Source organism: Sinocyclocheilus anshuiensis, unplaced genomic scaffold (assembly GCF_001515605.1).
Source record: "Sinocyclocheilus anshuiensis isolate Anshui unplaced genomic scaffold, SAMN03320099.WGS_v1.1 scaffold248, whole genome shotgun sequence".
In the NCBI taxonomy this organism is placed as follows: Eukaryota; Metazoa; Chordata; class Actinopteri; order Cypriniformes; family Cyprinidae; genus Sinocyclocheilus; species Sinocyclocheilus anshuiensis.
Genome location: NW_015555734.1, coordinates 427141 through 438024, shown reverse-complemented (window position 1 = coordinate 438024; position 10884 = coordinate 427141). Strand labels below are relative to the sequence as shown.

The 10884-nt window shown below is 37.3% G+C and overlaps 1 protein-coding gene across 1 annotated transcript in view; it reads right to left on the bottom strand.

The window, feature by feature from the left end:
- Window positions 1-10884, bottom strand: part of LOC107673046 (beta-1-syntrophin-like) — a 32195-nt gene that overhangs the window by 2150 nt on the left and 19161 nt on the right. Inside the window, exons 3-5 of the mRNA XM_016466480.1 lie at window positions 9834-10041; window positions 4810-4946; window positions 3526-3722 (exon numbers count right to left, since the gene is read on the bottom strand). Coding sequence (XP_016321966.1) covers window positions 3526-3722; window positions 4810-4946; window positions 9834-10041 — 542 coding nt within the window. The remainder of the gene's footprint in view (window positions 1-3525; window positions 3723-4809; window positions 4947-9833; window positions 10042-10884) is intronic.

The window sequence follows — 10884 nt, the reverse complement described above, 5'->3', positions numbered from 1 at the left end:
CAGAGATACACTAAAAATGGAGAAGAAGACTTGGGCTATGCGCATAAACCTTGCGCGCGGTATACAAACGAACATGGAACAATACATTTATTAATCTGTGTTAATGTTACTTAATAAAAAGACAATCGTTCAGTGTTTGTTCATGTTTTTGTTGCTGTTACGTGACGTAGCGGTGTCTGACTAGGGGGAGAGACGTGGGCTGATGACGTCATCGTTTCAGAAAATATACGGATTCGCTGTCCACACGAAAACGCAAGGGTGGCGTTTTCACATTTATCCACTCTTGGGACCCGGTTTAAAAAAATATCGGTTTCACTCTCCCAAAACGCCGGATCCGTGTGGACGAAACGCCTATACGATACAAAATTTATGCGTATACAGCTAAACGCGTCTCCATGTGGACGGGGCCTAAGAGTTAAAGTACTAATGGAACGGCACATTCCATTAAGGTGCGAATAAAATTAAAAAGGGTTCCATTTGTGATATAGATGTCCTTTGATTCGCCTGATAATTGGTACATTATTCATCACCAGTAATCCCTGCTCAATACCTCCCTGGTTTCATCAAATACATCACAGGACTCCATGTATCCAGTATCATCAGCTCATCAGGCACCACAGGGTGTGTGGAAACCTACTGTTACTGTGTCTATTGTGAACGTGCCAGTGATTCACTTCAGCTGTTCCCTCCATTTGCCCCAATAAAGCTCCCTGAATCTCTCTGACCGGGTAATTGTGAGGCTAGTGTGTCCTTTTCACATTGTGTATCTTTGAGAAACCCCTCAGCTCAGTCCATTAGGCTGATTAGATCATCACAGCAATGAAATAGCATCTTCTGCAGTTTACCCATTAAATTGGAATTACACTGACATTAAATACTCAAACATGTATTAATTACGAACTTTGGGTGAGGGGATCCTAAAAAGGGGATTTCGGACTTCTGTTCCCATTTTACTCTTAACAATACTGTAACCTATCCCATCAAAACGGACTGATTTTCAAGACTAAGGGACTCTTTCCCACCACATGGGCTTTTAGTCAGTCACAAACTGCCTCTCTTTCTCCATCAACGGCTTAGCATAGAAATTGTTCGGCCTCCTAACTCTTAACAGCTTTGCAATAATTCAGTAACTCAGCAATTTAGTGTTCCTCATGTGACTATGCAGGCTTATCTTTACCAAATTAGTAATAACACCACATTTACTTTATATAATTTTTTAGTAATCCTGAAAGTACATCTAAAGAGAAGAAGAAAACCCAACAATATAATACATACACTACAGATACTATACTATAAATGGAGCCAGAAAATTGTTGCTGTATTGGGCCGTGCAAATAAAAGAAATGTGGAAAGTGCATGTTACATGTTTTAGAGCAATCAACACAAATGGCTTATAGTTGTCAGATTTTTTTTATATGTATTTATTAAATTGTTTTTATTAGCACTTATATTTATTAATTTAGCATTTAACATTTTTTATATTTATCCACACAGAGTGCACCATAAATCTGTTCAGTGAGCTGTCTAAAATTAATCAGCAGCAGCATAATAATAAATTGTATTACATTCTCATTTGCCCTTAGGTTTTTTCTAATTTTTTTATTGTGACTTTTTTATCATTACAGGCTGAAAGAGGATTTTAGACTCTTGTGGTCTGCAGTAAAAAAATATGACGTCCCACAAAATGAGAACTAAAAAAAATCATCTTTGGAGAGACAAATTCTCTGAACAGATTATAAGATTAGACTAAACGCAGGTAAATAGAGCATCAGCTGCCAAATGGGTCTTTCCCATAAAAACTCAAATATGGAGCAGCTCTAAGATTCTAACGCAAACAGGATCTTTTTAAGGGAACAAATGTCAAATCCAGTCTAACGTGTTATTCGTTGTTAAATGTGTCTGGTTTGTTTTGAGAGGATCTGCACTGTTGCTCTTTTCTTACAAACTCAAAGTAATCATCATGTTCTCCCAAATGTATTAATTAGAGAGTGACGTGTTGTAACAAGGTCAGTCTATTTTTATTGTTTCTTTCAGAAGTTCTCACAGCACTGTTAACATGCTTAACTCATGACAATAAAATCAACATTAATCATTGCTCAGTTTAACCTACTTGCCATTGCAGCTTTGTAGGTTAAGTAGAAATATCTCAAAGCCTGATCTCAGAACTGTGAAAATATTTGACAGAAGGGGAAAACTGCAAAATATCCAAATAAGGCGCAGTGATCTCCAGGGGCTCACATGCAGTTCAGTAATGGCAGATACATTTCCTATCAGTCCAGGCTCGGGGGCTGCCTGAGAGCTTCAATTCCCAGAATGCTTTGCTCGGTGCCCCTTGCCTGCTGCATTGAAACCACACAGGAACTCTGCCATAGCATTCCATTCTAAAAATACACTCTTACACTCTTAATCGACTGCAATATGATTAATGCACATCCAAAACTCAGAAATATTGCAGTGCAGCACAGAACGTTTCAAATTCACAGTAGAGTTGGAGCCATGGACCACGACCTCAGATGACCAAGATGCATTTATCTTTGCATGGAAGTTTTCGAGTACCCACAAATCTACATTTGACATAAGTATGTGTATCATATTCAAGAAAGATAGCCCTAAAAATAATATAAACACAACATTGTGCAAGAAAATAAATGAAATCCTGGGCCAACATGGATCAACACTTACTGCAAAGTTCCAGACTACTGCTAACTAAGACAGAAAACAAACTTGCTACAGAGAAAAGTTGATGGCAGATTGTATCCACTACTACTGATATTTGGACAATAAATGCCTGATTACACGAAAGTCTGTTATACATTTACAAATGTGTGAAATACCTGATGCTAAATTTATATATATACTGTATATATATAGGGAAAATAACGATGTTTGAAGCTCCACCACTCTTTTTCCATCTGTAAATATAGATATATGTATTTTAAACAACTGGAATACAAGTTCACATTGACAGCCTGAGCAATTGTTGGTGTTCAGAATGAGTTTGATTCATGCATGCATTCATACTCTTTCATCCTGATGATGAAATGATACATTTATTCATGATAGGATGAATTATGCACTGCTGTGATTCATACACAAACATTTTCCCCTGCATAATTAAAAGTAATTTCCCCTATATATATATATATATATATATATATATATTATTTATTTATTTTTTTTCACAATTGAGGAGTCCATAAAGATGCAGTTTCATTATTAAACTACTTTTTTCATGCTAGAATTGTTCCTTCACTCTTAAAAATAGGTTAATTATTGTGGTTCCATTAAGAGCCTTTAATATCCACAAAGAAGAAAAAGCAATGCTCTTTGAAGAACTTTTCACTGAAAGGTTCTTTGGGGATCCAAATATGGTGCAGGACAGTGGCCCTCCAGAAACAGGTTTGGACACCCCTGTTCTATGGCATAAATGTGAAAACCCCTTTTGGAACCTTTATTTTTTTTAAGTGTTGGTGTGGACAGGCCATAAAACCTGTGAAAGGAGCCAGAAGTAGAATCCATACTCACTGGTAGTGACTTCTTTGATCATCTCAGCAGCTGCGTGGCAGCCAGTGACTATGTGTCTGGTCCAGAGTGACAGGTACTTGCAGGTCTCTGCCCTGAAAAGGTGGGCTTCGATACCCAATCTGGTTCCCGTCCGTGTAGCAAAGCACAGCTCGCCACCAGGCTGTGGTGAACCCTTATCTGGACCAGAATGCACCAGCCTATGAATAAAAACTCAAAGATATATCATGGAAATCACTTACAAAAAAAATCTAACAAAATGTTTTTTGGGATATTTACCATGGTGCTTCTAAATGAAATTCTTGGAAATATCTTAAATTACCATGGTATTACTGTTTCCACCATAGTACTTTTTATTATAGGAATTGTGTTTCATATTTATTTAAGCTACTTAAAAAATACGATACATGTATAAAAAAAACTATTACTATGGTACATTTTCAAAAACATAATAGTACACCATAGAATTTCAGTACCATGGTACTTTTTGTAAGTGCCACAAAACATAACTTCAATTGACTGAATTTTTCATACAATATCATGTTTCTTAACATCCATTTATTGGAATCAGTGTCTCCAAGTTCAGGATTGATGTTTAATAAAGTGCAACAATCTGGTTCCAAATGTAAAATTCCCATTCCTTTCTCCAGAGAGGAACTGATTTTAGCTGGTTGGTTTTGTTCATGCTTACAACTCTTTAATGAAGAGTTAACCCCTATGGGAAAAATACTTCAGGAACCAAGGCCATTGAAAAAGTGGGCGGGCACTGTTACATCCTATAAACTGGCACCGGATTGGTCCAAGGAGTTTTCACCATTGGCGGTGCTGCCTGGTTTGACAGAAATTTAAGATTTTACAGAGGAAGTCAAGCCAAAATAAGTTTCAAGCCATTTTGGACAATCTCGGGGTCAACAAAACATTAGCACATGCCAGCTGAGCCTGTGATAACTGCCCTATCAGCCTTAGAGTGAGATCTGGGCTGTGGTCCAGTTAAACTTGGACTTCAAATCTATCCCTTGCAGTAATAGCTGCCACCTCATACAGCTTCAACAGGCCTTTAATAGCCATTATGCTTTTGTACTGTTTCTTTCCAACTGGCTGCAGTTGTGTATTTTAGTTCCCAATTGGTCAGCACTGCCAACTGGCATGCAGAAAGCATGTGTGTGTACAGATGCATGTGTTAAACAGAAGGGTGTGCGCAGGTGTGTGTACCTTGATTGGTTTTTTAAAGGTGTGTTTGTATGAACGAGCGAAATGAGAGCAGTAATGCTGTGTGTGAGTGTGTACCGTGTGGCGAGCAGAGGGTAGGTGTGTGTCGGGCTGAGCCAGTGTTCTCTCATGCGCGGCATACTGTCAAACAGCAGCAGGTCCTTCTCCGTCAACATCACGAGTACCGGCTTCCAGCACTGTCTTTCGCTTTCTGTCTGAAACACACAAACACCACGAGTAACTGGTTTATAGTCTTTCAGGTACCATATAATTACATTTTGTCCTAATTTTCCTTGTCTATCCATACAAAGGCCTGTGTAAAGCATCGAGTGCAGACATTAAGCCTTTTGTTCATCTGAGAGACTTGTTAATTAACATCGTCAAAGTGGTAAACCTCTCAGGGGTGTGTCTCTTTTAAGACCACTTCCTGTGATTAACCACGGCGACTCCAAATACTTTCAGAACAGAGTCTCAAAGCTTCAAAACCATTCAGCCTCTTCAACTTTTACTGATGTACCAGCAAAATGAGCACTTATGTCCAGAGGTAAATGATTGTGATGTGATCTGATATGCATATTTTATACTAATGGAATTTTTATGCGAAACCATATGCAAATTTCAAATGATCTCAAAAACTATTATAATGTTTAAAGCATATCAAAGCAACTCCAAGAGCTTAGTCAGCAATCATGTCATTAATTCAAAATGAACCCTGTTTATTGTCTTAATGCAAGTTCCTGTTCCTCGTACAAACACACACAGGTTTTTAGATATATAAGACCTGTACAGAGTTGACTTTATCCCAGTTAGGGCAAGATTGTGGGTACATGCACAACTTTTGTTCCCCTACCCATCTCCTCCTCAAAATAGCCATACGTGGTGCTTACAATAGTGATTTTTTTATGCATAAACTCATCAGCATATAATTTACATATGCAAAGCTTCTCTGTTGTTTTGTATTAAAAACATCCCTAAAACAAGATAAATTTCCCAGAGAGGCAAAACAATACGTCATCTTGAAAGTTTACTATTCTAACCTCACTGGAAAATATTTTATACTTTAAGCAAAATGTAACCTAACATTCAACTGTTATTGCTTCTCAGGCAAATATACACTTTTAGGGATATTTAAATATAGTGCAATGTTTAAGCCCTGTCAGATCACTTTTCAAAATGAATACATGCATATATTAAAGTAGTAAAGAAAGAAATGCAAATATTAAATATATTATATTATTAAATTATTAAGTATTATATATGAGCAAAACAGAGAGGCATGTCAAGAAGAGAGTGAATTTGTGTTATCAGTTTCAAATGTTGCATGGTTTTACTTTTCTTCAGTTCTGTGTCTCTGACAACACTGAGAAGTTTCAGAGATTATGCTTATTTAGACAGATCCGCTTTTTTCATTATTTGATCTTTGAAAAATTATATGAATGAAAAGGCAATTAAATCAAAAAATGCGGGACGACACTTCTGTGTGTGTGGCGGATGCAGGAGAATAAAATGATTTGCAGGACTCCCGCAAAATATAAATATCTAAACATAAAATATCTAAAAACAAAAATTGTTATTCATTTATTGCACAAAAGCAACAAGAACAGCTAATATAAAATAAAAATGATTAACAGGCGCAAGCATATCCATAGTTTCTATTTATAACACGTGTTGAGCAGTGCAGCCAATCACAGACTTGCTGATTTCTGCAACGTAAATGCCAATCAGAGGTTTATTTTCTATTTATTTATTTCAATTGCCAATCAGAGGTGTTTTAGTTAGAATCAACACTCAACTCAAAACGCTGGAATTCTTGTGCAGTGCTGAAATTTGCGTGCTCACGAACCCTCACATTATAACACACAAAGTGTAGACATGAAAGATTCACTGTGCATGTATTCATCGTGTTATAACAAGAGCTTTTTTGAGATTGCAATGAACTGAGATGTCAGCTCTTCAGTGATTATAAAGGGAGCGCTCTTTGCTTGCATTCTACCATGCCCATGCACGCAGCAGCCTATGCTTGCTTTAACAGTGGATTGTGAATGGTAATGCTTTAATAACAAATATTTTATCGGAAGCGTTTATGCTGTTGTGGCTATGCGACATAGAACTTACTATTTCATGTTAATTTCACGAATGTACTGAAAAAAATCTATATATGCTACTTTTATGCAGGTTTTCATGGGCGGGATCAGGACAAAACATGAATGTTGTGTGCGGGAGCGGGACAAGATAACATATTTATGTGGGTGCGGGAAAAATCCGTCCCACGCAGGTCTCTAACCTGAAGTATGAGTGCATTATGATAAAAAACAATGGCAATATATTGATATGATTGAATCAGCACACCCCTGTCTTGCTGTGAATGATTCATCAGTGCACGTTATTTAACAGAAAAACAAAACAATCTGAATATTCACTCTGAAATGTATGGAAGCCAGAATACAAAAATTTGCAATTGCAAATATTTCTCTCACAATTCAGACTTTTTTCCGCACAACTGAGTTTATATCCCCACAATTTTTTTTCTCAGAATTAAGAGATACAATTCAGACGTTTCCTCGCAATTCCAGAGTTTACATCTCTTAATTCTGAGTAAATATCTAGCAATCTATTTTTTTTTTTTTTTGAGTTTATATCTTGCAAGTCTATATCGGAACTGCGAGAAAAAAAGACTAAACTGTGAGATATAAACTCAGAACTCAAAATTGTGAGACTAAAATGTTTTTTTTTTCCTTCCAGAAGCAAGCGTCCATAGAAATCCGTCACAATATGGAAGTAAAGGGGTTATGAATGATACATTGACTTTAATGAGCTCAAAAGTAAACATGCACTACAATTGAGTAATAGTTCAAAAAGTTTTCCAAATAAGACCTTAAGTTGAGCCCAAGTGTGATTTACTGCTGAAGCCCTGCTAGCCTGACAGATGTCTCCTCAGGGCTTTGATAGCCTGATAGACCACTCAAATCTTCACAAATCACAGGGCTGCTCTTCAGAGGGTCAGTTTGCCTTAAGGCTAAAAAGAGAGCCCAGTGGGGCCGAGTGCGTCAGAAGCAGATGCGTAACCACAAACAGGCCCTTGTTATAAGCTCCAGCCTTCACACAAAGAAATCTGCTCGCTGTCTGTGGGCATTCAGTGCACTGGAGGTTTTTTCTCTCATATAATTATTCATCAAGGGGCCGGCAGGTTGGTAATAGGAGACGATACGAGGGAGCTCTCATTAAAGGGCAGGCTGAGACGGGGCTGCCCACAGCCCTGCCATCACTGCAGTTCTCTATTAGCCAGCCCTGCCAGGCCTCAGCTAATTGGACGGCGATGAAAAGGAGATTTAATATGGAGGAAAAACCTGCGGTCACACTGAGAAGAGTCATCCTCCATCAATCGTTCCAGCACCACAATTTCTGAGAATTTATAAAAATAACTAAAACCCTTCAGAGGAGCTGTCTGTACAGTTTTCAGAATGCAAGCCATGTTTCCAACCAGAGTGTACAGTATAACCCAGGACCTCTTAACATGCTTGTGTGATTCTTTACAGTTTGTTTGAAAGTGATGTTGCAAAGTTCTACATTTGTGTACAAGAGGTCCATCAAACAGGTGGGCAATGGGAGGGACAAATAAACAACAACAACAAAAAAACTTGAAAATGAAAACGCTGTTAAATCTCAAAATTGTCAACTTAATAATATATAAAGAACATTTTTATTGGTGAAAACCAATCACACCTGATTACACATTGGATAGTTATGCAGGCATTGGGTGCTGATTTGATTGGGTAATTTATTTCATGTAATGTGATGACTACATTGCTGTACTCTTTCATTCTGCTCTAATTTGAAGCATGTATCATGCATTGAATTAAAGAGTGACCTAATGAGTGCAGTCTTCATCTGTGTTGATGTATTTCCAATTAAAATGCCAAGTTGGGTGACATTGAAAACGTTGGTGCCTTTTTTTAAATAATCAATAGTGGTTCACTTGTATAACAGCTACAGAAAAGCTGCACTTGACAGCTTGTGACAGAGCTGTTTAAAATGCTATTTAACTGCTTGAGATGTTTCACATGATACTGACAGGAAACCAGGCTACATTTGCTCCAGTGAAAAGCATAGTTAAGGCTGTGTTTGAAATCGCTCCCTTTTACCCAATATAGTGCACTCATTACATTAATTCATTACAAAAGAAACAGTAAATGTGTGAACAAGTGACCATTTCAGATGCAACTGCAGAATCTTTTTATTATGTCAGAAGCAGGATGCTTCAGATTCTAGAGAGCATTTGATTGGACAGAAAATCTCATCTGAAACTGAAATGCAAATCTCTGAATGCATATATCTACTAAATGTGAATTTTGTCATTGTTTATGAGCACACCATAACCTTAAGACTGTTTTCATACTAAAAGCCACAGTTTAACTGAAAGATCATTTTGATGTTTTCATTATTAAACTAAATGTTCACATTACCTGTCACAATAATCTTGTGTTTTTGAATGGACTTACAAGTGTTACCAGTCGTACCTCTTACTTTTGGGGGGGAAAAATCCCTGTCAAGAGCACTTTAACAAGCTCAATGTCATCCATACAGTTTTCTGTCATTTATGCTAATTTTAAAAACTGAGTTTTAAGTGACTGTAGAAAGTCTTCACAGATCCAGAATTATTATCATGACAGAAACTTTTTACGGTGGAACACTTGCATCAAACCAAAAACCCTGAGCCAATGTTGGGTTTTATTTAAGATATCCCTGTGGGTTTAGACAGCATACTTTTACGAAATTTGAATTTGTAATGCGGTTAAAAGACACGCAGAAAGAATGAGTTTTAATGATGATCTACTTCAACGTTCTTACCATGCAGATTCAATTCAAGCTGAATTGATATGTACTGGACAGTTGGAACAGATAGGCTGGTGACATCACGAAGGCTTAGCTCATAAATATTAATTCAGTTATGCAAAAATAATTTAACATTTTGTCTTCCATTTTGATAAATGTTAATGTGGTCTCAGGTTTTTGCAAATGGTTCACTGGGTACCCTGCATTATATCGCATAAGATCATAATTTTTAAATTGCATTCATCAAATTGTATGCAACCAGTTTGCACCTTTTCCGCTAGCCATCCGAGGTGTCGGATCTCTGGACTCCCGGCGATGCCATGGCGGCCCACGTGTTCTCGGAGTTCACAGATGACTTTGCTGGTGAGGTTTGTGATGGCAGTTTGCATGAGAGTGAACCAGGTCTGGGCAGAGGCTGTGTCTTTATGTCTCATGACTATTGTGTGCTTGGCATCAGAGGAGTGCAGCTCAATCTGCCTGAAACACAAGAAGAAAGAAAAGTAGCATAATTTAGTTTCCATTTTAATCAACGCCAGAGTGATATCACTGGTCAAGCTACAGGTTATTAAAAGAATAGTTCAATCAAAACTTACATTTAATTACATTTCCTTTTTTGTTTTACATTTTAATGTTTTAAATAAATTAATAGATCTAGATAATACAATATATTTGCCTTTATGTAGTATAGGAAAAAGCAACAGATGGAGAAATAAGTGCTTCTTTTTATAAAAAATTAAATATAGTACAGTTGAATGAGTTGTATATATTACAAACTAGAATTCATGTGATGACCACATTTAATTAAAAATAAGACATCTGAGTCAATTTAAAGGCGAGCAGCAGAGAGCAGACAGTGCTTAAAAGTGCTCTGGAGTCAACATTAACCACCGGAATATCAGATACACCCGGTTCAAACAGAACCATACATCAGTTCAGTTCAGGGAGTTTACAGTGATAAATGCTCCACTCATACATCATCTAGAGTAAGAGTCTTAACCTTACACTCCACAATATCATTTTCAGGTGCGCCGTGTTGGTAAAAATAGACCTACTTTCATGAAGACAGAGTTTGGAGGGGCTTAGGAGGTGGGCACAGTTGGAGCTGATGTGTTTGCAGTAGACTGGAGGAAAAAGCTTTGGATGAGGCCTAAATGAGTTCTGCCCTTTAAAGGGGTCATATGATGCGATTTCAATTTTTCCTTTCTCTTTGGAGTGTTACAAGCTCTTTGTTCATAAAGAAGATCTGTAAAGTTGCAAAGACTAAAGTCTCAAATCCAAAGAGATATTCTTTATAAAAGTTAAGAGTCAACCACGCCTACC